Raw genomic sequence first — 27,332 nt, forward strand, 5'->3', positions numbered from 1 at the left:
AATCAGCTTCATCACACATATGGGAAAAACTACTTGACCTTCAACCTTCAAAGTGACTGACTACATGATGTAGCTAAGTATTATATAATAGGATTACACAGCAGTGTCTTTAGGAAGCAAAGGAGAAAGGAAATTTTGTTCAAAAATATGTATATGTTTATGTTTACTTTACATAAAAAGGCAAAAATCATCTCATTTTGGAGGCTAACATACTTACAGATAGTCAAATTCAACCCATTTATTTTGTAAAAATTTAACCTCTTTGGGCCCCAGTTTCCATAATTTACATAAGATCACAAAGATTTTTTGTGGACCTAATTTTCAGGCATATAAAAGTTCTAAAACTTAGGCTTTAACGAAGCTAATACTATTTAAAATATCCAAATAAATAGAAAGTGACATACTTCTCAACTACAGATGGTACCAGAAGACCAAATAAATAACACTTTTGGCAGTTCCTTATATGCTTGTCAGAAAAACAGTTAGTAGTTCTATTCCCTTGATCTCTATTACTGAGGGGGAAACATCATTAACAGAAACAAGTATGCCACCAAATTGTTTTGACTTAGCTAGGATCATCGAAATAACAATTCTAATATACTAATTAAGACAAGAAACCACTCAATTTCCAAAAACCTACATTTAATTATACAAATGTATCACTCCTCTACCAAGAATAATTTTAACTGTATACAACCTAAACATTTCCTTATAATTTAATATAATGTTGGTTAAACTAAGGCCTTTGTTGTTCTTTTTTCGCTTCTATAATTCTTTTTTCAGTGCACACAAGACCTTTAATAAAGCAATATACTCCCAAGATACATAACATTACTAGCAACTTTTATTAACATAGAAATAACAAGGGACTGGGATATGTTACAAAATGCTGAAAAATAGACACAGCTAGACAATTCTGTTTAAAGATATTAATTCACCATTCCAACTGCAGATGCACTGGGTACTTTAAACCATCCATGCAATAAACACTTACAAACAGCTATGATGTGCTAAGCACTATTCCGAGTGCAAGAATACATGGCGTTAAAAGATAACGGCAACCAAAACAATCCTGGAAAACAGTAAAGCTGGAGGACTCACTTTCCAACTTTTAAAACTAAGCAAAGGTAATTAAGACAGTGTGATGATGGCATAAGGACAGACACACGGGATCAGTGGAACAGAACTGAGAGAGTCCAGCTATAAACTCGTATGTCTAGGGTCAATGGATTTTCAATGGGGTGCCAATAATGTTCAACGGGAAAAGAACAGTCTTTTCAACAAATGGTGCTGGGACAACCAGCTACAAGAAAAGGAATGAAGGTGGACCCCTAATTCACACCATATGTGAAAATTGATTCAACATGAACAGAAGATCAAAATGTAACAACCAGAATGTGTAAGAGAAAACGGGGTAAAGCCATAGGATCTCATATTTGTCAATGAGGTCTTAAATATGATACAAAAGCACAAACAACAAAAGACAAAACGGATAAATCGACCGCATCAAAATTAGAAACTTTTACACAAAAGATGCAATTAAGAAAGTAAAAAAGACAGCCCACGAAATGAGAGAAAATATTTGCAAATCACGTATCTAATAAGAGACTTACATAAAGAATATACAAAGAACTCTTAAAAGGCCGGGCATGGTGGCTCACGCCTGTAATCCCAACACTTTGGGAGGCTGAGGCGGGTGGATCATCTGAGGTCAGGAGTTCGAGACCAGCCTGGCCAACATGGTGAAACCCTGTCTCTACTAAAAAAAAAAAAAAAAAGAACTCTTAAAATTCAATTTTAAAAAGACAAAAAAACAGTGAAACAATCTTCCAAAAAAGATATACAAATGGTCAACAAGCACCTGAAAAGATAATCACTACCACTGGAAAAATGCAAAACCATAATGAAATAGCACTTTATACGCACTAGGATGGTTATAATCAAAACATCAGACAACATGTTGACAAGGATATGGAGAAATCATTATACATTAATTTATATAGCAGTATTATTCATAATAACCAGAAGGTGAAAACAGTCCAATGTCCATGAACTGCTGGAGTGGAAAAACAACACATAGTACTCCCACTGCTATAGTTTGGGTATCCGACGCCCAAACCTCATGCTGAAATTTTATCCCCAGTGTCGGAGGTGGGTACTAATGGGAGGAGTCTGGGGTCATGGAGGCAGATCCCTTATGAATGACTTGGTGCCGGCCTCACAGTAATGAATGAATTCTCTCTATGTGTTCCCGCAAGTGCTACCCTAGAAGCTGGTTGTTAAAACGAGCCTGGCACCTTCCCCCCGGCCCGCACCGCCTCTTGCTTCCTCCTTTGCCACGTGATCTGCACATGCTGGCTCCCTTCTCCTTCCACCTTGAGTGGAAGCTTCCTGAGGCCCTCACCAGAAGCAGATGTTGACATCATGCTTCCTGTACAGGCTGAAGAACCGTGATCTAAGTAAACCTCTTTTCTTTATAAATTACCCAGTCTCAGGTATTCTTCTGTTGGTGGTGGTAGTGATGGTGGCGACTTGATTTTTTTTCTTCAACTTTCATTTTAAGTTCCAGGATGTGCAGGTTTGTTACATAGGTAAACGTGTGCCATGCTGGTTTGCTACACAGATCAACCCATCACCTAGGTATTAAGTCCAGCATCAATGAGCTGTTCTTCCTGAGGCTCTCCCTCCCTCCACCATAAACAGGCCCCCAGTGTGTGCTGTTTCCCCACCATGTGTCCATGTGTTCTCGTTGTTCAGCTCTCAATGAAAATGTGGTGTTTGGTTTTCCATTCCTGTGTTAGTTTGCTGAGGATAATAGCCTCCAGCTCCATCCATGTCCCTGGCAAAGTTTACAGCAATACAAATGGACAAAGATACGCATTAAATAGAATACTGCTGAAACCATACAAATGAATGCACTATAATTTATACTACGACAAAACTTGAAAATCTTACGCTAAGTGAAAGAAGCCAGTCACAAAAAAACACACATATTATATGATTCAATTTATATAAAATGTTCAGAATAGGAAAATATACAGAGACAGAAAGTAAATTAGCAGTTACTTAGCAATGGGAGGGTTGGGGATCGGGCAGGGGGTTGGTAATGGCTAAGTGGTGCAGGGTTTCTTTTCAAGGTGATTAAAATGTTTGAAAATTGACTGTGGTAATGGTTGCATATATCTGTGAATATACTAAAACCACTGATTTGGACACTTTAAATGGGTGGATGACATATGAAGTCTATCTCAACAAAGCTATCCAAAAAATAAGTAAAGTCAAAAGCCCTACCGTTACAGTTCTCTTCCTCTCCGTGTGAATTCCAATTCCAGTGAGAACACTTTCTGATATCCTAGAGACACAATGTTTTCTGGTAGTCCAGAATTCAAATATATATACTTTAAGATTAGTATAGGATTTCAGCCTCCTCATACAAAAAAAGGGACTATCTTACCTGTTATTTCTAGAAGAAATTGTGAATAGCAATAAATTTGGAAACTATATGGAACAGCTCTCTGCATAACCAAATTAACTCACTTTAATAATCACCTATTACTCAAATTCTGAAAAATTAATTTTAAAAAGCACTAGCAAACTAGCAGGATTTGTCTTTTTTTTTTTTTTTTTTTTTTTTTGTATTTTTAGTAGAGACGGGGTTTCACCATGTTAGGCAGGATGGTCTCGATCTCCTGACCTCGTGATCCACCCGTCTCAGCCTCCCAAAGTGCTGGGATTACAGGCTTGAGCCACCGCGCCCGGCCGTAAACTAGCAGGATTTGAAAGGAAAGCAAACCTACTTACACTAAAACAAGGGGAAATGAGGATTTTATGACAGGTTCTACATTAACTCTCATTCAAACACCATTTCCAGGAAGAAAGTTTTACCAGGTACATAAGATGTAATACTCAGTGGTACAAAAGGGGTAGAAATCTTGCGTAAGAAGCCTAAAAGGAAAGGGCCCTCCTTTGTCTTTAATTAGTTGACTAATTCTCAGAAAATGAGAGCATTTTCCATAAAGAGGTGCCAAGAACCAGCAAGGTTATTAGAAAAGTCATGTTAATGACAATTCATTCCACCACCAATTATTCAGTGCCTACTATGTGATATACAAAATACATAAAACCTGTATTATAAGCTCTTTTAGAGTTTACAATGAAGGCAGGACTGGACTCCACAGATAGGGATCAGACACCAGACCAAACTGAGGACTAGCTAAAACAGCGATGAGGCAGAAACAGCTTTCCATAAGACACACCCACCGGTGTGCCCTATCAGTTTACTACTGACGTGACAACACCCAGGAGTTACCGCCCCTTTCCATGGCAATGACCTAGCAGTGACTACCCCTTCCCTAGACATTTCTGCATAAACTGCCCCTTCATGTACATGTAATTGAAAGCAGGTATAAATATGACTGCAGAGCTGCCCTGAGCTGCTACTCTCTGCCTACGGGGCAGCCCTGCTCTGCAGGAGCAGTCATGGAGCTTAACACCACTAGAGCTGTAACAATGCCTCTTCAATAAAGCTGTTATCTTCTGCCTCTGGTGTGCCCCTCAATTCTTTCCTGGGCAAAGCCAAGAACCCCACGGGCTAAACCCCACTTTTGGGCTTGCCTGCCCTGCATCATTTATTTTGCTAGAAAATGAACCTGAAATTATTTCCCTTAATTTCATGTGTTGGGGTTTCTAGTGTTAAACAAATGAAAGAAAACTTAAAGGGAAAGATTTAACTATAAGAATGCTTAAGTCGGCCGGGCGCGGTGGCTCAAGCCTGTAATCCCAGCACTTTGGGAGGCCGAGACGGGCGGATCACGAGGTCAGGAGATCGAGACCATCCTGGCTAACATGGTGAAACCCCGTCTCTACTAAAAAATACAAAAAACTAGCCGGGCGACATGGCGGGCGCCTGTAGTCCCAGCTGCTTGGGAGGCTGAGGCAGGAGAATGGCGTAACCCAGGAGGCGGAGCTTGCAGTGAGCTGAGACCCGGCCACTGCACTCCAGCCTGGGCGGCAGAGCGAGACTCCGTCTCAAAAAAAAAAAAAAAAAAAAAGAATGCTTAAGTCTTCTATATATGTATAAAAAAATTACCTAAGCCATATTAAAAGTTAAACTGAGGATAGTGTCTTAAATTTATAAAAGGCTCATTAAGAAAAGCTGCAAAATACCAACAAGAAAATGAGCAAACAAAAAGACAATTCACAAAATAAATTTATATAGCAATAAAACACGAAAACTGTTTCACCTATGCTAATAACCAGACACCCAAATTAAAACAAGATAACTCTCTCTGGCCTATGAAATTAGCAAACAGTTCTTAGTAATACTCCAAGCTAGAAAGAATACAGTAAGGTAAGCACTAATATGACCTATACACATTTGTGCAGCCTTTCCAGAGGAAATTATTGTGATATTAAAACCTTTAAAAATGTTCAAAATTCTTTCAAATTCTACTTTCAGGAAATTATTTTAAGAGAGCAGCCAGAGGCCGGGCGCGGTGGCTCAAGCCTGTAATCCTAGCACTTTGGAGGCCGAGACGGGCGGATCACGAGGTCAGGAGATCGAGACCATCCTGACTAACACGGTGAAACCCCGTCTCTACTAAAAATACAAAAAACTAGCCGGGCGAGGTGGCGGCGCCTGTAGTCCCAGCTACTCGGAGGCTGAGGCAGGAGAATGGCGTGAACCCGGGAGGCGGAGCCTGCAGTGAGCTGAGATCCGGCCACAGCACTCCAGCCTGGGTGACAGCGCGAGACTCCGTCTCAAAAAAAAAAAAAAAAAAAAAAAAAAAAAAAAAAAAAAAAGAGAGCAGCCAGAAAAGCTTGTGGTATGTACCGAGAGGTTTACTGCAGTTTTGTCTAGAAGAAGAAACTGGTAGTAACTTCCAGCTTTATGGTATAATCATAAAATGAAATATGATGGGACCATTTTTAAATGATGTTACAATATTTTTATTAACATGGCAAATGCTCACAGTACATTTAGATATCATTCCCACCTCAGCCTAAAGGACCTCCTCCCATCCCTGCATAGTTTACTCAGCAATTAATGATTCCTGTGATCTCTCTTACTGCCGTAATAAACTATTATTTAAATCTTCCACAACGTCTTTTCCCGTTTATGTCTAAGGAAATAACATATAAAATAGAGTCACAAATATGGATTTGAGACCAGGTTCCTGGTATTCTGCACTAATACATCTCTTAAAGGCTCACCTCCCTTATCTGAAAATGCATGTCTATTTTATAAGATCTTGTAATAATTATATAAAGCAACATGTTATGCCACTTGAATGATAGCATATAGATTATAGATGTCAATTTATTACAGTTCTGCACCAGACCATGAATTATCGTTTCTATCATCTTATATCTTTTCCAACTAGCTTATAAATTCTCTGAAGGCAGGGGATGCTTTAGATTATGATTTGTATAATAAAAAGAGTATCTGGCTGGGGAGTACAGGAATATTCCCAAGAGAAACACCACTTGAAATGATTTCAAAAGAAAATAGAGGAAAGGGCAACTGACGCATAGGAACCAACCCACACAAAAGAATGAAGCTAAGAAAGAACAGAGAATGTTCAGGAACTAGGAAGATGTTCAGTGAATTAAGACTCTAAATTCTCAGAGGCAAGGGGTTCAGCACGACTAGTGGGCCTGGATCTCAAGCTTAAAGAAGCCTCACACTTGGCTATTGCTGAGTGGCAAACTGGTGTAGGGATGCAAGTTAAGGCCTCTTCATGAATGTGGACTCGAACTGAAATGCGTGGCCACCCTAATTGCAGCTAAATCTGAGGGTGGGGAGATCGCCAACTCAAAAAGCTCTCTGGGCCTAATCAAGGTTCTCAAAGGACCCAGTCACTAGGCAGAGACCATAACAATTTCATTCACCGCTGGGGCCCCATGGTCTAGCACTAGCACTGCCTAATACACAGCCAGCACTTAATGCATGAATGAGTCTGTCAGGAAAGGAATAAACCAGATGGGTAGGATGGACCGCAGCAGTGAGCTACTACTGACTACGCGTCAGTACAGTCAAGCTTTACTATTGCATTCACCTAGTCAGGCTAACTGCTCTCCCTTTTTAGTAACTGTTCCTCAATACACACATACTCCTCCTCTGGTTCTCTGTTAAACAACACTCAGATATTCAAAGAGCCAAATAAACCTCTAAGGGCTTCCTTCGCAAAATAAAAGCTCAGTTCTGGGGTTAAGTTTCATGACAGTTTCTGGCATTTCCAGAAGCATTTTCCTTCACTTACTTCTGACATCGTACTTCTTCAGATAATTGAGTATAAAGAAACAGTTTTTAAATTCTTTATTTCTGTTCAAGACATACCTAAAATTAAGTGTGTGAAGAGGGGAGAGGGGGTTGAAAGGCAACCAATACAAGACTGCCACCATTTTACTCAGACACCGAAAATACCTAAAATCTACTGTCACCACTGTTTCCCAAAAAACATCATTTAATCCTGAAAAATTAATTTAACTTTATAGAAAAAAAGTCACCACACTCATTTTATCAATTTACCTGCATGGAGGTTGGTAACTTCAATGCCTGTTTAGGAACCGTTGCATTAAAAGAGTCGTTTGGGTTTACTCTACCAGAGAAACTTTCCTTAAAAGCATTTTACTTTCAAACTCCTCATCAGACGTCCCTCTCATGAGCCTATTAGGACATGAATGTCATTTGAAGTAACACAGGACCTTGTTTTCTCCCCACCTTCTCTTTCTTTGTCATCCCTAACTCCTTCCCACCTTTCTTTCTGCTGTCCTCTTCATTTATTCACTCTCCTTACAAGAATTTTGAGAATTACACACCAATGAAGTGTCTAAAGCAAAAGCACCAGAGGTGGTACAGTTCTTTCTTCAGTGACTGCCTTATGGTACTCTAAGGATCATACATTTCTAACACTCGGAGGAATAAAAGACAGAAAAAAAAAACCACACCCAAAGCTATACACAATAAAAATAATCTCACAGCCTTCAATTAATTAACCTTAACTCAAAATTTCCAGAGTAGTGAATTCAAAAATTGCATAAAATTGCAACCTACAAGTAGGTTCTATCAGATATCTGCAGGTAGAAGGATAAATTCTTCTTTAAACTTCTTAAACTATCAGTGTTTGAGTATTTAACAGGGGTTAGTCATAGTAAATATAACGAAGTGATTAGTAATGATTCTCAACCTAGGCTTAGTAACACTGTCAAGCTTATCTGCTCTGATTAAACAAACATAAAGAGTAGGCAATTGTGCAATAAACTTGGACTAAGTAGGAAAACAAAATTTAATGGAATAACGTGATTTTTAAGTGAACTTTTTAAAAACCATTTTAAAAAACAAAACACATACACTATATTGTATTGACCCAAGAAATTTAATTAAAAATAAACATTTTTATTAGCCTAAAATAGGGATAATTGGATAATTTCTAACAAATATTACTTGAGATTATTTATTATGTAACTATTTAAGAAATACTTTAAAAACAAGTTGTAACAAACCAAAAAACATTATAAGGATACAATTTTATGAGGTTCTAACAGGTCAACAAAGAAAGTTACTGATTTATTTACCAAACATCCTGTGCATCTCATGTGGTGCATATAGTACCAGGCACTTAGAGATAAATGGAATACCTATGATAACAGTTACCACTCTCAAGTAGTACAGTCAAGAGGATATATGAATAATTTTTAAAATATAATAGGGAGAAACGTAAATAGCTGAGAGACATAAAACAACATTCAACCTCACAAACAATTTAAAATGCAAGAATTTAAAACTAAGAGCTTTTTTTTTTTTTTTAAGTTCCAGGGTACCCGTGCGGGACATGCAGGTTTGTTACACAGGTAAACATGTGCCATAGTGGATTGCTGCACCTATCAACCCATCACCTAGGTATGAAGCCCAGCATGCATTAACTCTTTTCCCTAGTGCTCTCCCCCGCCACCTCCTTCCCCCAACAGGCCCTAGTAAGTGGTGTTCCCCTCCCTGTGTCCATGTGTTCTCAGGGTTTTTCAACTTATCAAACTAGCAAAGACTTAAAAATTATTATTGTAATGTCAAGAATAAACTCATATATTCCTGGTGGAAACTGACACAAATATTCTGAAGAGCATTTCAAAGATTTCTTTAAATGCACATATTCCAAAAGATAGAAGCAACCAAAGTGTTCATCAATGGATGAATGGATAAAGTATGATATGTACACACAATGGAATAATATTCAGTGTTAAAAAGGAAGAAAGCTCTGACACCCTATAACATGGATGAACCTTAAGAAAATTACACCAAGTGATATAAAACAATCAGCAAAAGACAAATACTGTGTGATTCCACTTACATGAGATATCCAGAGTAGTTAAATTCATGAAACTGTAAGGTAGAACAGTGCTTACTGGGGTAGATGGGGAGTTCTTTAACGGGTATAGAGTTTCAGTTTTGCAAGATAAAAAGAGTTTTGGAGATTTGTTGCACAATAGTGTAAATAAATGTACTTAACAACACCACTACTGTACCCTTAAAAATGGTTCAGGTTGGGCGCAGTGGCTCACGCCTGTAATCCCAGCACTTTGGGAGGCCAAGGCGGGTGGATCATGAGGTCAAGAGATAGAGACCATCCTGGCCAACAGGTGTGAAACCCCTTCTCTACTAAAAATACAAAACTTAGCTGGGTGTGGTGGTACACGCCTGTAGTCCCAGCTACTCGGGAGGCTGAAGCAGGAGAATCGCTTGAACCTGCAAGGCGGAGGTTGCAGTGAGCCGAGATCATGCCACTGCACTCCAGCCTGGTGACAGTAAGACTCTATCTCAAAAAAAAAAAGGTTCAGATGGTTTAAAACAATGAATATGCCATGATACATTTATACAATGGGTATAAACATTATACCCATTGAGCAAAATGTTACACATTTTACAGTAACAAGTATTTTACAGTAGCAAGAATGAAAGAACCACCACTGTCACCAAAACAACATAGATGAACCTCACAAGCACCATGCTGAGTGAAAGTAGTAGATGTAAAGTATCAGTAAACATCAGGAGAATGAGGAAAGAAAGGGTAGTGTGTGTAGGAAGTAGGAAGAGATTTTCCAGGATGCTGCTCACATTTTATTTCTTCACTTAGGTAAACTTTGTAACGCTATATTCACTTTTGGACAATTTATCAGGCTACACATGTAATATACACAAATACGTCTTTGATAAATTATGTAACAATAAATATCATACAAAAATTTAAACACAAAGTAGAGGGGAACCTACAAGGTCCTACATAAATGGTCAACTGCCCGCTCCTGTTTCATCTATTACCACATTATGTCAACGTTTACATAGCTCCGCCCATTATACATAAAATTCAGTATGTAAAATTTTGTAAAGAATAAAATGGATTATAATTTTACACATATTTATACACACACACACACACTTTGATACAGTAATTATATTTCCAGGATTTTACTCTAATAAAACATCTTAAATAGACATAAAGATTGAGCTAAAAACAATGCTTTTAACCTTGTTCATAACAGCAAAAGAAACAGAAACATCCTAAAGTCCAACAAAAGACTGGTTAAATTAAGATCACAAACAGCTTCCTAGAAGAGAAATACCAGAAAACACCCAGTAAAAGTGAGTATGCAGCTTCTACCCAACAAAGGTTCCTACTGGTAGACTGAAGTTACATCAAATATTATGTAATAAATATCATCACTGCATCCCACTTTCCACTCTATCCCACTTTCTGCCTTCCTACCTTCTTTCTACTCTTTATGGGTTTACCAGAATTTTATAGAAGACAATAGCTATGCCTTACCATATTTATCACATTAAAAGTTTAATTAGAAGCAAGAGTCAAGGCCATATTTCATTCATTTTAAAACACGTTTTCCCCTAATTTTAACATCTCTGATATTTCACTGTACCCTATAACTGATATAAAAAAGCACTGTCATTGTTTCATTGCAGTTTTTCCTTAGTGACATATAAAATTTATTGATGCATATTACAAGTGATAGCCTTTTATGTTTAATGAAATATTACTCTCGAAAAGCTCAATAGCTATAAGTTAAATAAGCATGACCACTAGAAACAAAGTCTGTTAAAGAGCAGAAGCACCAAATAGGAACCAAAGCAATTTTTTTAAAAAGGAGAAAAACCTTTATTTACAGATTTTCAGAAGCTCTACAGGATCATGTCTGGGTATTTAAAATTAATTACTTCAAACTATTTGATACAAATGAAAATATTCAATGCTATAAAGGACAGACTGAGTTGGGCACTTACACACCCATCACTTGAGACAACTGTTTAACTTTATCTGAGCCCTGTGCTCCTTAAGAGAGCAACAGATAGGAAATCCTTCCACCTTCTGTGTTCCAAGAAATGGCTAACTCAAAGGACCACCATGCCCTTGCATGTTGTAAAATGAGCCCCTCAATCTTCCTCAGTAATTCCCATGTTTTATAAAACCCTACTTTTCTCCCTCCTCTTCAAGACATTCCTCATTAGTGAATGTCCTTCCCCACTGTAATATCCCGAATAAAATCGTCTCCTTAACTGTCCACTGCATTTTTCCTTTGTTTTGATGCCAGGCCTCAAGCAGGACGAAGACCTTGCCTTCGGATCCCTGTTGACTCCACCCAGGTAACAAGGCCTCTCGGTTCCCCTGTGCCTTGTTTCTGGCCTGCGACCTGGGGACACAATAACGAGTCCAACTCCTGGTCCTGTGCTTTGGACCTTGCTCATCCGCAGCACAGTACGGAACTGATTTTTACTCAGATGTGCTTTATTTCTGCTGCCGGATACTTTGATTTTACAGTCTGTCAATCTCCATACACGAATGGGTTATAACAGGGATTTTTTTTTGTTAGGAGAAAGATGACAGAGAACCTGATTATTTTTTTCTGTTTGTTTACTTTGAGCTCAAATAAATTAGGAATTTCATGACCACCAAGAAGCAGATCTCGGGACTGGGGAATGTTACATTTGCATATGCTTGATCCATGACTAAAATTTTAAAATTGAATATATAGGCTTTCTCTTTGTGTTCTCTCTGTGTCTGTATGTTTGTCTGTAACTATGAAAGGCCTTTACCTCTCATTATGTGAGTGTATAGTTTGTATATTCTCCTACCTCTAGGTGATATTCTCAAATAAGCTACAAAATCCCTTAAAGGAGAGAGCTCAATTCTGGCTGGTTCGCAGAGAAGTACAGCCATCCTTCAGCATCGATGAGGGATTGATTCTAGGACCTCCCTTGGAAAAACAAAATCTGGGATACTCAACCGTCTGATATAAAATGACAGTACTTGCATATAACCTATGCACATCCTCCCATATACTTTATTTCTAGATTAGTTATAATACCTAATACAACATAATTACTATATATACGATTATTACACTGAATTATTTAGGGAATAATAACGAGAATTTAAAAAGTCTATACATGTGCAACCCAGAAGCAATTTTACTCTGAATACTTTCGATCTGCAGTTGGTTGAATCCATAGATGCAGAACCCACAGATACGGAAGGCCAGCTGTCCTTCTATAAATTGAATAGTCCTAAAATGCTCAGAAGTCAAGGAAATTGAACCTTTAATTCAATGTGAGAAAAAAGAAGACACAGATCATGGAAACTAACTCAGAAACAGTTTAAGAATTCAAATTCACACAATTTAGGTAAACCTTTAGCAACTGATACTATTTATATTGTTAGTTTAATAAAACAGCTATGTGGGCCGGGCACGGCGGCTCACACCTGTAATCCCAGCACTTTGGGAGGCCAAGGTGGGCGGATTATGAGGTCAGGAATTCGAGACCAGCCTGGCCAAGATGCTGAAACCCCGTCTCTACTGAAAATACAAAAATCAGCCAGGCACGGTGGCAGGCACCTGTAATCCCAGCTACTCGGGAGGCTAAGGCAGGAGAACTGCTTGAACCTGGGAGGCGGAGGTTGCGGTTAGCCAAGATAGTGCCACTGCACTCTAACCTGGACAATAGAGCAAGACTGTCTCAAAAAACAAAACAAAACAAAAAAACAGTTATGTCTTCTCTGACTTATCAGTGTGTTAAATATATACACAGATTTTTATTCTACTGGTGAATGTCCTTCCTAAACTTATACAGGTTTATTAATCAAATAAGCTAACATTACTACTACTTAATGCTTAAGATTCTAAAAAAGGTAAATTTCTATTTAACCAAATTTAATCATTATCTGACAAACTTTATTTCAATAATCACATCGGCTTGAAGATAATTTCGAAGGTCTGTCTCCAGGTAATTTGAAACTTCTAATAATTGACTTAATCAATGGGTATTCATTAGATGCCCAGACCATTCCTGAGTACTAAAACACTGACTACTAAACAAAATTTAAGTTTAAAGCTGGGCACAATGGCTCACACCTCTAATTCCAGCACTTTGCAAGGCCGAGGCAGGCAGATTGCTTGAGCCCAGGAGTTTGAGACCAGCCTGGGCAATGTGGAGAAACCCCATTTCTACAAAAAATTTAAAAATTAGCCATGCATGGTGGCATGTGCCTATAGTCCCATCTACAGGGGAGGCTGAGGTGGGACGATCACTTGAGCCCAGGAGGTCGAGGCTGCAGTGAGCCATGATGGTGCCACCGTACCCCAGCCTGGGCAACAGAGTTAAGACCCTATCTCAAAAAAAAAAAAAAAAAAAGGTTATATACTTTTGTGTCTTATTTTTAGTCCATTAATGAATGTGTTCATTTTGATACAGAAAGTTGTAGTAGGTTCATGGAAAAGGAATTTTATTTGTCATGGTCAAGACTGGTAAGTTTGGTGGTTTTAAATAAGGTTTTTAAAAAGATCTTTAGTATCAAATGTTATACTGATACAAAACTAAAATTGTGTTTTCTGTTTCAATGTCAAATGTTTCTCAGATTACTGGTTTGCTCTTAATAGAAGATTGTATAAGGTATTCTTTACTATCTACATTATCTGCACAGACAGGAAGATTCTGTTTTACCATGATAACCTCCTGTGGTTTATGCTGACTTATTATGTCCTTGATTATTTAAGGAACAAGTTTCTCTTTCATGAAAGTTTCTTTATGATCATGTTACCACTTATGTTTACTTTCAAAATCTTTATTGTCACTTGGGTTAAATATAAAGTCAACTATTATTTCTTGGTAACCCATGATCCTATCTTAATTGAAGTTTTTCAAATCTGACAACTTTCGATACTTTACCTTACCAAAATCAAATCATAAATATCATTTGCACCTAAAACTGTCTTTGAGATTTCCCAGATGGTGCCCCTCAAAACAATCACAAGATTTGTTCTTTCACCTTTTAAAAAAAGAAGTGCTAGAAAATAATTAGGTTTATCTGGCATGTTGTTATTGATGAGTTGTCAAGTCAGAAGAGATGCTTAGCCTTCTCAAGGTTAAATGTGTATGGGTAAAATGTGGTAAAAATTTCACACTCTGCTTGCTACAGAAGTCACCAGAAAATTGTCAATGCTCTCACTGAAGACGATACATTGCTATTTATCAGAGTCCTGGTGCTACTTTGTTCAATATTAGACAAAAGCACAGCATTACTAGTCATAATTTCAGTTTTGTTTTTTAAATGTTCACTAGGTCCCAACTTGTTTAACTTGAATCTAGCATCTTCCAAGCCAGTGGTTTTCAACTGGATATTCACATCACTTAGATATCTATGTTTCATTAATACGCACAGACAGATGTTCGGCACATATTCCGGACTTACATAATCTCTCTCTCTGATATTGTTGGTATATTTTAACTATATGCTTGGTATATTGTTGGCATATATCAGAACTAACACATGTTATAGCTAAACTTCTTTTTCTCAGTAAAGATTATATATTACACACTTTTATTTCCCAGTAAAGATTAACTCCATTTTCAAGAAAGAGTAGATATTGCATTTAATTTATAAAAATTCCAATTATAGAATACTTTTTACATAAAAAGCCACTCTTTCTTGAAAATAGAATCCTTATGTTTACATAAATATTTTCTTTAAAAAAATTTTGGAATGACTTTAATCTTGTCTTGTATAACAACCGACCAATCAAATATCCTTATTAATTGCTTTGTTCTTATAATGAATTCTCATTGGATCTTTCACTTTTGAAAATTATAGTAATAAGCTAACTACAGCCACTTTTAAGTTATTTTGTCATCTACAGATAGGTTTTTGTTTTACCTTGCTGCTTCCCTGACAGCACTTACAATCAGCTACAGACCAGAGTGTCCGTCTTCAACAAAGAAGAGCTGTCTTGGGACCCACGGAAAAGGACTTTGCCAGGTACCTTGCAGTACAGTCTTTTGATGTAGTTTAAACAACTTTGAGAAGATACCAGTGGACTGAGTCAAGATTTCTAGAACTCTAATCAAGAAGAAGATACATTCATGAGACAGCTAACTAAAGATCAAGTGGAAAAAGAATTACATAGGACTGAATGAACTAATCAAGGATGACTGTGGATTCTGTTGAGAATATTGTTGCTGTTACTAATGTTTTATTTTCCGAATATATAAGGAGTCCTTTCTTCTTAAGCTATCTATACCTCATTACAATTTAGGAGAATATGCTTTTGTAACTAAAGTTATCCAGTGCATTTTGTCTTTCACACTGGTAAGAATAAAATAACTTAATACCTTTCTAGAAAGAAATATGGCAACACCTCTCAAAAATCTTAAAACTCTAAATATCTTATGACCTAGGAAGCTATCCTAAAGAAACAATCCAAAATACTGAAAAATTCACAAAAATATTTCTATCAAGTCACTAATTGTAATGTGGAATCATATATATCACAAACCATACGTTATATCACGTTATCAAATTCAAACTATTAAATTATGGGATATACATCAAGAGAAATACAGTTTGCCATCATTTGTCATAGGAAAATGCTCATGGTATATGGTAGCTTGTAAAAACAAACTGTTAAAAAAAAATACACAGAAAAGAAATATGCCAAAATATTAATGGTAACTATTTTTAGATGGCAGAATTAGAATTGGTTATTTTCTTCTTTATATGTTTCATAGTTTTCCATAATAGATATATGTTACCTTTATAATCAGGAAAATTTCTAACTGATTAAGTTGGTTTTATTAAGTGAGAAGATTTCATTCACTTTTCTCAGGCAGTAACTAGATCAACCTAGTTTTACTAAGTGAAAAGATTTCATTCGTTTTTCTTAGGCAGTGGCTAGATCAATCTGAAAACTATTCCTCTTAACATTTAAAAAAATGAAAAGAAAATTAATCCAAGTTATAAAGACACAAATTAAATGAACGAAAAAGAATTTCCACCGAAAAAGACAGCTGTGCCTATTAACCTAAACAATCACAATCTGTAGCGTTACAGTTCTTAAGTTAGTAGCATGATTTATGATGATCCAAAGGCCAGTCAGAATTCCAAACACCTGTAGGAATAATATACCAAATAAACCACAACTGAAGTAAAAGAGAGAATCTGGAAAAGCTAGGTCCAAAAAAGAGAACTTTATTCTTATTTCTATGGCTTCTGCAGACACGGGGGTAGGGGTGGTTGGCGGGGACATGTTTCTTGAATGGAGATTATTGCAGCTATTTTTAAAAGTATCTAGCCTCAATGTATATTTGGTGGCTTTTTAAGAAAATCACTATAAGACTTGCCTCTTTCACCTTAAGTCCAAAAAGAGGAAGAAAATAGAAATGTAATAATAACAGCTAATACTGAGCACTGACTACAGAAGAGGAATTATTTACTCTTAATAACAACCTAGGAAGATGTTATTATTTTTGCCTTTCAAATGAGGAAACAGAGGCTAAATTACTTCCCCACAATCCTACTGCTAGCTATCAAAAGGTAACATTCAAAGCCTATCTACTACCAAAACCTATGCTCTGCCTCCTTCATACAAGTGTCGGCAAAGAACCTGCTAACTGTTAGACAATGAGCCAGCAATTAGGCTATAAAAGTAAGCAAAACAATAGACGATGCCCCAGACCTCATGGATTTTACTGAAGGCAAACATAATAAACAAATATGTGCACAAATATATAATTACAAACAGTGGCAAACTGCAGGGGCTCTGAGACACGTAACAGAAGGACCTCATCTATTCTGGGGGGAAGCGGGGGAAATGCCAACATGGACCCTAAAGTAAGCAATGCTTAAGACCTGAAGTGAAACTGCTGTACCCTAACACAGTTTACATATGACATATACATCATGCATATACAGAATATATAGATGTGAAAATATTGTTTGAATTATTTGATAACATTTACAACACATAGTTTGAGACATACATGATTCCACCTATCATTAATAACTTGATAAAAACATTTTTGTACATTTTTCAGTATTTGGATTATTTGGATTATTTCTTATATATGTGTACACATATATGTATATATAATATACCACATACTATATATGTGTATACATCTATATAATATACACATATGTATGCATATGTGTACATATATACTATAGATAAAATACATACACATATGTATATAATGTAATATACATGTGATATACACATATGTGTATATAATATACACATATTTTATATGTATATGTGTATATCACATGTGTATATATGTGTACACAACATGTTATATATACATATACAACATACACATATATAATATATACACACATATACATATATATATCAGGGGAAAATGAGTTTCTTTTTTTTCTTAAGGAATGCTCTATGTGAAAAATTTTAAACACAGGTTAGTATTTCAGAGAAAGATCAACAAATTACCTAAAGTACTCACACAACGCCAATCCCAATTTTACTCTAAAATTAATCCTAGATTTTAAACTGATCTTTACAATTCTTGTAGTTTAAGGATAAGCAGCCAAGAAAACAACATTGAGAGACAAGCATAGATACATTCTTACTCTTGCCTTCCGGTAACAATGCTGTCTTCAAGAAGAAAGTATTGCCGAGCTTCTCCAAAATTCTATTTAACACTGTACTTGTTCTCCTGATTCAGTCTCAAGGGAAAAGGTACAAAGTACAACAGCATCCTTTTTATTTTGGATAGAGCTATGCTTTTAAAACTGAGGGTCACAACCCATTTGTGGGTAATAAAATCAATTTAGTAGGGTATGATGAACAATTTTTAATAGAACAGAATAAGAATTATTTGAGTGTATCATATATTGCAGGGTCAAATATTGTTTCAAAATTGTTTTGGTTACAAGGCACACACACGCTGTCGTAAAATGTATTTCTTACTGTAGGTCACAACCATAACCACAATTTCAAAACCACTACTACAGACCAGAAGTTAGAATCTTACTGTCTTCTTGATCTACAGACGGATCCCTGAAAATAACACATCTTAAAACGTCTGAGCATTGGCTCTTTATTCTGTGAGCAAGAAAGAAAAGTTTCATAGGGAAAAAAAATGTGGATGATGAATTTTAAGAGGATTTCATATTTTCTATTTGCATTTTTTTCTGAAAACAAATCTTTCACCTCGTTTGATCCTGTCAAGTCCAATTAATCCAGAAAATACAGCATTCCATGGTTGCCAAGTAACTGTGCACACAGGCTTGAGCTGAAGCTGGGCTATGTATGGCGGGTGGCTGGAGAACACCTTGGCTTTGGACCTTGACCAGGGGAGCACATGGCAATGCAAGGGTAAGGGAAGAAGGGCCTGCAGATCTGGAACCTAAGCTGTGACCTGGGAAAGCTGCAGCCCCTCTAGGCCATTTTTCTCATCTCTAAAACGAGACGCGCAGCCCAGATGATCTTACAAGAGCTCAACTCTTGTAATTCTGTAAGCAACAGCTAGGAAGTTGGATGAAATGAACACTAAGAGTCCTATCGTCTGTAGGAACTTGTATTAGCAAATGTTTACATCCTTATCTGAGTAAGAACTAAATACTTACACATACAACAAACTAACTCCAAAAATTTTGTGAGAAAACCAAGCTATATCTACATTTTTATGTTCCCACATAAAAAGACTTTAGGATTTTAAATAAATGTACTATCTTCCAAAAGTTCTCCACTGAAAGACTAAAAAGGTTGACAATTTCTATTAATTTGACAACTCTAAACTAGCTGTTCTGTAATAAGCCCTATTCAGAAAGTTCCACATTTCAGCAGTATCTTCAAATAGCCTGCTCACACACAAAAAAGCTTCCACCGAAAACATCAAATCTTATCAGCTTTAAAGCTCAGTATCTACTTTTCTCCACAGAAGGCTTATTTCATCTGAAATGAAATCCATGTGTGAAATGCTTTTGATATACTGCCTAATATATTCTTAATAGCTTTCCCTGCTAATTTATAAACACGTGGCATCCATATGACCCATGAAACCAATACTGCTGAGGTAGGTCTGCAAATTGCAAAACACGAATGTTCTTGTAATTCAAAAACAAAACGTCCTGTTGCCTGTTAGTGAATAAATATTTAAAGGCAAAGGCACTCGATTACACAGTGTGAGATCTGTAGGGGTCTAAAAATGCACCTACCATACTCACTGCCAGTGGAATGATGTATCTTTTAAAATACAGACATTCCAAGTACACCCCTTAAAATGGGGAAAGCATGTTAACACAATACACATGTTGAGAACACAGTTCTAGATTTTAAGTATTTCTATTAATGTAAAAGACCACCCTAACGTAAGTCCTGTGTTTGTTTTGTTACTGTTGGAGTTGTTTCTAATCTACATAATCTCTTACCCAAGATGAAGTAAATAATTTTTTAAAAGCAGCTTGCTACTACAGCCAGCTCAGACAGTTCACAGATACCAAAAATAAATAAAATCATTTAAAATTTGGCAACAATATTCCCTTTATATGACATATGGACTCTCATCAATTTCAGTTTTTAGTAACAATTCAACATAAGGAAATTTAAGATTATAAATGACCTAGTTAAGAATTTAGGCTCTCTGATTAGCTTATTTTAAAATAAAACATGTAACATGTTCATCATAAAAAGTTTTAGGAAAAATTAGCATGTATTCTTTATATCTTTTTTCTATGCACATACACTTTTAAAAATGGGATCACACTGAGTATTAGGATTTTAAAAAGCTTAACTCAATAGTTTAAGCACAAATAGAGATTAGCTCACATCAAATTAAGAGAAAAATAGGGACAAATCTAGCATAAAAGGGCAACTGGCTGAGACTGTGGTGGTGCACACCTGTAGTTCCACCTACTTGGGAGGCTGAGGCAAAAGAATTCTTTTGAGGCCAGAAGTTCGAATCCAGCCTGGGTAACATAGAGAGACTGCCATCTCTTTCTTTATATTTATTTATTTTTTTTTTTAAAGGCAAGTGGCCATAGACCTCTTTCAGCCTCTCTGCTTTTCTCTGGGGGTTAACATCACTGTCTGAGACTAGGTCCTCTGTAGGAGCTTCAGGAAGCTAGCTCTAGGCTCATGACTTCTCAGCATGTATTTTAGCAAAATCGGCGTTTCTCTCTCCCAGCTCCAATTTGAAAAATCCCAGGAAAGAATCCTAATTGGCTTGGACTGGGTCAAATGTCATGCCTATGGCCTGGCATCTGGAAGAAGAGAGCAGCTCCAATATGTACCATGTGGTTTAAGTCAAGAGAGGAATTCCCCCAAATAAGGTAGAAGGAAGACAGGGAGGTAGGGCAGACATAGCTGGTGGACAAATATGTGTATGAAATGAACATCCACCTCAAATGTTGGCTTCCATCTTCTGCAAATACTGTTTTATAGTCTGCTTATTTTTGCTCAATACAGTGGTGAGTATGTATACACCCGAAATACTTGAGAATTTTCTTAAAAATAGATACTCAGGTACCACCCCAAAAGGAGTTGTATCATGAGCACTTTCACATGTCACTAAACATTATTTAAAAACACAGTTTTTAATAACTGGACAGAATTCTGATATGGTTCTAATTCTTTAAATTGAATTTTATGATTTAAATCCAGAAAAGCCACATACCATCATGATCCTTTTCAAACACAATATTCGAAAAGAATTTTATGAAAGCACCACCGACTGACATCTTTGCCACACCATTCTGAGAAACTATGCTAGAGGCTTCTTGGCGGGAGGCGGTGGGGCAGAGATTATGGGGAGAATATGGGGGCGGGGGGGAATGGAGACAATAAGGTGATCCTCTGAGACTCACCATTAGTAAAAATATACCGTACCACTGAGGTTTAAAAAAAAAAAAAAAAGTCTTAAAGGGAGAAGGATAAAATATACCCCCAAATTAAAGCAGGAAAAGCAAGGTTTGTTATAATCTCTAAAGACTGAAGACCAAAAACAAACACACTATAAACCAAACAATGGAGGAAAGTTTGTGACAAGAGGGAAAAAAGCAGTCTGTGCGATGCCTAGAAAATAAAAACCTAAGAGTAAGTCTGGATCACACTGCCTCTCATTCAGAAGCAGGGGTGCACCTGATAGGGATCCAAGTCCACCTCACTCGTCTGCTAACACGAGTCAGTGGGATCATTCAACTCATTTCCCTTGCTAATACCATGCTTACTAATCAATCTCTTAATTATACTTTGGCTTTCTACAGGCAAGAGAATACACTGACTAACCAGGTGTACAGACAAAGCTGAGTATCTGTGCCTGAGAAGCGAAGCACAGTGTCTGGGCCTTGATTATCGTGCCAAGGGAGTGCCAGCTTATATAAAGACCTACGGAGTCTTCAGCTAATCTCCTTCTCTCACATGTTTTCCATTTTCTCTTTAAAGAAACTATTTCCAATAGCCTACTAATAGGCAAGGTTAAAGAGTCTTTAAACAGCATACATACCACCTGGTCAAATGACAAGGCTGAGACAACAGAATGCTATGAGTAAAATCACAGTCACAAGGAATGAGGAATTACTAAATAACAGGAAGTTATTACAACAAATGTATCCAGTGAGCAGGCAAGACCTTTATAGTCCCATATTTCAGTAGAGCTCAGAACAAGATTTGCAGGACACCATGAGAGCACACGTGAAGGAAACAGAGTGGCCTCTAACAATGACAGAAAATTAAAGGGAACCACAAAGTCCTCTTGAGAGACAAGTCCCCAGTTGAAAATATGAAGTTTCTGCCATCACTGCTGTTTGATGACTCCTCTCTGCCTAGAGCCATCCCTGCCAATGGTATCTACTATTACAGTGGTCTAAAGCCACAACCATCACTGATACTGCACCACCAGTGTGGAGCGCCACAGGAAGCTGACTTCTCCAGGGAGAACAGGTGACGTAGAAGGTCAAGACTGAAACACACAGGCTCAACGTGGACATTCAAGCTGAGACAGATCAAATCGCCTAGGAGTGATGACATTCAACTAGTTTGTTAGTAGTGAAACCCAGTTTTTCAAATGAATTTACGATAAATATTTAAAGTAAATAATAAAGTCATTTTTTTAAAAAAGTTAATTGTTATATTTATGCAGCATGTACTCATAAAGTCAATGAGAACAATGAGGCTATTTTTAATATAAACATTTTAAATGGAAGGTTATAGTAAACAAGATCATTATATCAGCCTTAATATCCAATAGATTCTGTGTTTTTAGTGTACGGATCCAAGAGGTCACAAAGGTAAATTGTTCCAAGTTAGTTTTAACAGCTCTCCTAGTCACCTCAGGATCCTCCTAAAACTGCCCCGGAAGCTTGAAAAAGAAATGATAAGCAATGTTTATTTCAAAGTTTAATCACTAACAATAACAACTGCTATCCTTATCATGAATTCTTTATCAAAACTAAGGACAAAAGTATCCGCAACTGACAGCAAGCAATAAAACTAGAATAGAGGGCTCTCACCTCTCCACCTGTTTTGTGTTGTTGGGTCATTGCATAATTCTCTTGGGCCAGGAGGAAAGCACACATGCAGCAGATGTGCCGGGCTGGCTGCATCTGCCACGATGGAGCACTTGCCGGGCAGCTTTGAAGGCCAACAGGTACAGGCCTGAGTTCTACAAAAGGCCTGTGCATTAATACAACCTTCCTAATCAACGACACACAGACATAAAGTACGTGACAAAGAAGGCAAACAGAGTTTTATTCTAGTCTGTGGCAAAACCAGTTAACCTGGCAGCATAAATTACCACATTATTGGTCTCCCACGTATTAAAAGGTGGCATTTCGCACATTTTCCACAAACGTAAGAAAAACGGCTCAACATCACTAATTATCAGGGAAATGCAAATTAAAACCACAATGAGATACCACCTTACTCCTGCAAGAATGGCTATAATTTAAAAATAATAAAAAAAACAGACAATGGCATGGATGTGGTGAGAAGGGAACTGTTTTACACTGCTGGTGGGAATGTAAACTAGTACAACCACTGTGGAAAACAATATGGAGATTCCTTAAAAAACTGGCCGGGCACAGTGGCTCACGCCTGTAATCCCAGAACTCTGGGAGGCTGAGACGGGCAGATCACAAGGTCAGGAGTTCAAGACCAGCCTGACCAACATGGTGAAACCTCAACTCTACTAAAAATACAAAAATGAGCTGGGCGTGATGGCAGGCACCTGTAATCCCAGCTACCCAGGAGGCTGAGGCAGGAGGATTGATCAAACCCAGGAGGTGGAGGTTGCAGTGAACCGAGATCACGCAATTGCACTCCAGCCTGGGCAACACAGCAAGACACTGTCTCAAAAAAACGAAAAAAAACCTAAAAACTAAAAGTAGAACTACCATCTGATCCAGCAATCCCACTACTGAGTATCTACCCAAAGGAAATCAAGTAATCATATGAAAAAGACACACGTATACACATATTTATAGCAGCAATTTGCAATTCACAACTGCAAAAACATGGAACCAACCTAAATGCCCATCAACCAATGAGTGGATAAAGAAAATGTGGCATATATACACCATGGAATACTACTCAGCCATAAAACAGAACGAAAAAATGGCAACTGTAGCAACTTGGATGGAGCTGGAGGCCATTATTCCAAGTGAAGTCACTCAGGAATGGAAAATCAAACATCATATTCACTTACAAGTGGGAGCTAAGCTAGGAGGATGCAAAGCATAAGAGTGACATAATGGACTTTGAAGACTGGGGGAAAGCTCAGAGGGGGGTGAGGGAATAAAGACTACATATTTGGTACAGTGTACACTGCTTGGGTGACAGGTGCACCAAAATCTTAGAAATCACACTAAAGAACTTATCCATGTAACCAAAAACACCTGTACCCCAAAAACTACTGAAATAAAATACAAAAGAAAATTGTGAGAAAAAAAAAAGGTGGCATTTCACACATTTTGAACATGTACACTGAGCTCCTTTAAAACGGTTTAAAAAAAAAAATGAACAAACTAGATAGCCCCTGCAACATCTTTTACCAAAGATCTACAGTAATTCTGTCAGAGGTCAGTTCTGTGTATTGAAGAGCAGCTGGTGACAATGAGGACATAAAAAAGAGAAAACAACAGCTTTGTCAAGTAATCTGTTTTACAGATTTGCTATTGTAAAATTAACTGCAATGTTGCTAAGAAAAATATTTCTAAGGCCTTCTTGTTCCGTACACTGCTGTTCACTTACAGTTGGATGAAACCCATTATCCTGACCTATTTTTATTATAACAAAGACAGAAGCCTGACAGAAAAATCAAGGTTTCTTTTTAACACTGAAGAAGCAGTCAATTTTGCAGCACATTTTCATTTCTCTGCCCTTCCATTTCTTTCTAGAGTAGGTTATACAGAATTCTAATTTCTGATCTGCCCATTTGGATAATGAATTCTTCATGGCGGTTAAAGACATGGGTTTGGCAGCCAGACCTTTCTTCATTACCAGCTGTGAAACCTTAAACAAGATACTTAACCTGTGTGCCTCAGTTTCCTCATCTGTTAAAAAAAAGACAGTATAATAGGACCTACCTCATAGGGTTGTTGAAAGGATTCAATGGGTTAATAGAAGTAAAGACAATGGCCTATTTTAAGCATTAAGTGTTCACTATTAATTTTAAAGAAAAAGGTATCAAAATTGCTCAAAAACTGAATCCGTTAACAAATTCATAATAAACTTTCTGACAAAATTTCTAAAACTACTAGATGTATTCAAAAGGAACCAAAGGAATTCTCATTACACCCTGTACCATTATTCAGAGTTGTTCCTTAAAAGTACCCAGAACTATCTCAGAATTAAGAGAGGCAACTAATTTCTTCACAGCTTATAAAAATAAAACAAATTTGCTTGGGCCAACTGAGTGATGACAAGCAAGAATATGGGTCCTGTGTTCAGTTCTAACTACAGCTACAGATGTGAATTTTCTTTAAGCAAGAAAAAGAGGACACTTTACTGCCTTATTCCTAGAACTATAGAGCTCTTAAGACCATAAGATGCCAAGAGGAGCTGCCGAGGTATTTTCATTACTGGGGACAGGGGGCAGCAGTTTGCAAGTTTACTCTCGGATGCAAAGGACAGGGAGTAAGAGGACATTTGAACATACAAACACAGGCACGTAAAAAGAGGGAAATTCTCAGTTATGGTGAGTTTGTTCTCCCAAAAAAAAAAAAAAAAAAAAGACATAAAGGTAAGTTAATAGAGTCTCTATGGAAGAAAAAGCAACAAATGCCTTGGTTACCGAAGTTCCATCTTAGAGCTTCCTGCAGCAGCAAAGTTTCAGACAAATGAATCCTTACTTTATGTGCACGTGTGAGCAACAATCTGCACAATACTAGCACTAAAGCACAGTAAGGGGCCCTCAGAAGAGGAAAGCAACGTGTCTGTCTGCATAGTCTAAGTGCAGTTTCTCACCGAAGAGATGACAGGCACTCTCTGGAGCGGGCAAAAGGAGAGAAGGAGGAGAACGCGGGGAAATAGCCAGTACGCACTCGATTTCCGAATGTCTCATTTACTCGAATGAGGGCAGACGGGAGGGACCGCTTGCGTTCAGCAATGATGAGAGGCATTTCAGTGAGGCCACTCTTCCGAAGCTAGCGGCAGGGGAGGCAGCTGCACTCTGCTCCCAGCCCCCGCAGCGTTAAGGGTGAGCTGGGAGAGCCTGCAAGGGAAGGGGAGCTAGCAACACGCTCGAGCACAACCCTGCGGAGCCGCAACTCCGGGAGAAGTCGCCGGACAGACTCGGCCGCGGTCCCCTGGGACCCAAGGATGCACCGCGCCCCTCCCGCCCCAGCCTGCAGAGCCTGGATGCTTCCCTCCCCACCTGGCGGGAAGCAGAGGCCCTCGGGCCCGACCGAGTTCGGGCCAGGACCCGCCCGGCTTTCTGCGAGCGACCGACTGCGGCCGCCACACTCACCTCGCCGCCAAGCAGCACTCGGGTTCTGACTCGCTCTCGGGTTCCGGCGGCGGCGGTGGTGGCGGCGGCGGCGGCGGCGGCTCCTCCATGGCGGGGGCAGGCGTGACGGCAAAGGCGGGAGGAGGGACCAGCGCGGCAGCAGCTTCTCTCATCCGTGCACGGAGCTCCGCATGGCCGCGGCCAACAGTAAGCTGCAGCCTGGCGCGGGGCACCGAAGCCCCGAAGTGCGGGAGTGACTCGGCTCCACCTCCGCCTCTACCCTGCCGCAGGAGCCGTGCGCGCCGCGGCCATCTTGGAAACGGCGACCGGCCGAGCGCCGGGGCTACGGTGGGCGGCGAGGGACAAGCCTCCGAGATCGGCGGCGGAGGCGGCGGGCGCCGGAATCCGACCGAACGGGGGCGGAGACGGCGGCAGGGAGGGGCGGGGAGCGCCGTCAAGTGTCGGTGCGATTCGGTCCCGGAGCCAGGTCTCGCCAGCTCGCCCGGTTTCGCCCCGGCCGGTGGCAGTGGGGCACTGTGAAGCGGGGCCGGGCTGTGCGGCGAGCTGGGACCTGAGGCTTCCTGCGCGGTAGTCGATCTGGAAGGGACGCTGGGTAGGGCCGATGAGCTGGGCGGGCGCGGCGCTGTGAGCCCGGCCAGAGTCGCCGCCCAGGGACCTGCCACCCGGATCCCAGGATCCCACCTTCCAGGAGGACGGACGTCACCCCGACGCTCGCAACTCCAGTCTCTTGATAGCGCAGCCTTCCACAAGCTCGGATTTTTAAGACTTGAAATAAAGTCTCCGGAATTCCAGACCATTAAAGTGACCCCCTCATTTCAACCCTGCAGAACTTCTCACCCCAGTGTCACAAGATTCGATAGTGATCTCCCAGAAACTTGGACTGGAATGCTCCTACACTGAGGGGGTGGGGGGAGGAAGAAAAGCTAAAGATTATTTCAGAGTTACAGAAATCCTGTTAGAATTCCAAGTAATCATTTACTCTTAGCACTGGGGCTTCACATTTTTTTTTAAGTTGGAAATATTTACATAATTTCCCGTAGGGTGAAATCCAGAGTTAATCCAAAAGCAGAAT

General features: G+C 38.8%; 1 protein-coding gene across 5 annotated transcripts in view; it reads right to left on the reverse strand.

The window, feature by feature from the left end:
* The window catches only part of MAP3K4 (mitogen-activated protein kinase kinase kinase 4), a 131,192-nt gene extending 104,577 nt beyond the window's left edge, over positions 1-26,615 (reverse strand). For 4 of the 5 annotated variants that reach the window (XR_004442715.1, XM_033234280.1, XM_033234278.1 and 1 more), the window contains exon 1: positions 26,261-26,611. Coding sequence is in view for 4 of the 5 variants with exons in the window: in XM_033234280.1 (XP_033090171.1) it covers positions 26,261-26,412 (152 nt within the window). In the remaining variant the exon portion in view is untranslated. Of the gene's footprint in view, positions 1-26,260 lie in introns of all 5 variants that reach the window. The other variant, XM_033234277.1, reaches the window with a different exon arrangement.
* Between the last annotated feature and the right edge of the window lie 717 nt (positions 26,616-27,332).

This window comes from Trachypithecus francoisi, unplaced genomic scaffold (assembly GCF_009764315.1).
Source record: "Trachypithecus francoisi isolate TF-2019V2 unplaced genomic scaffold, Tfra_2.0 Lachesis_group15, whole genome shotgun sequence".
NCBI lineage: Eukaryota > Metazoa > Chordata > Mammalia > Primates > Cercopithecidae > Trachypithecus > Trachypithecus francoisi.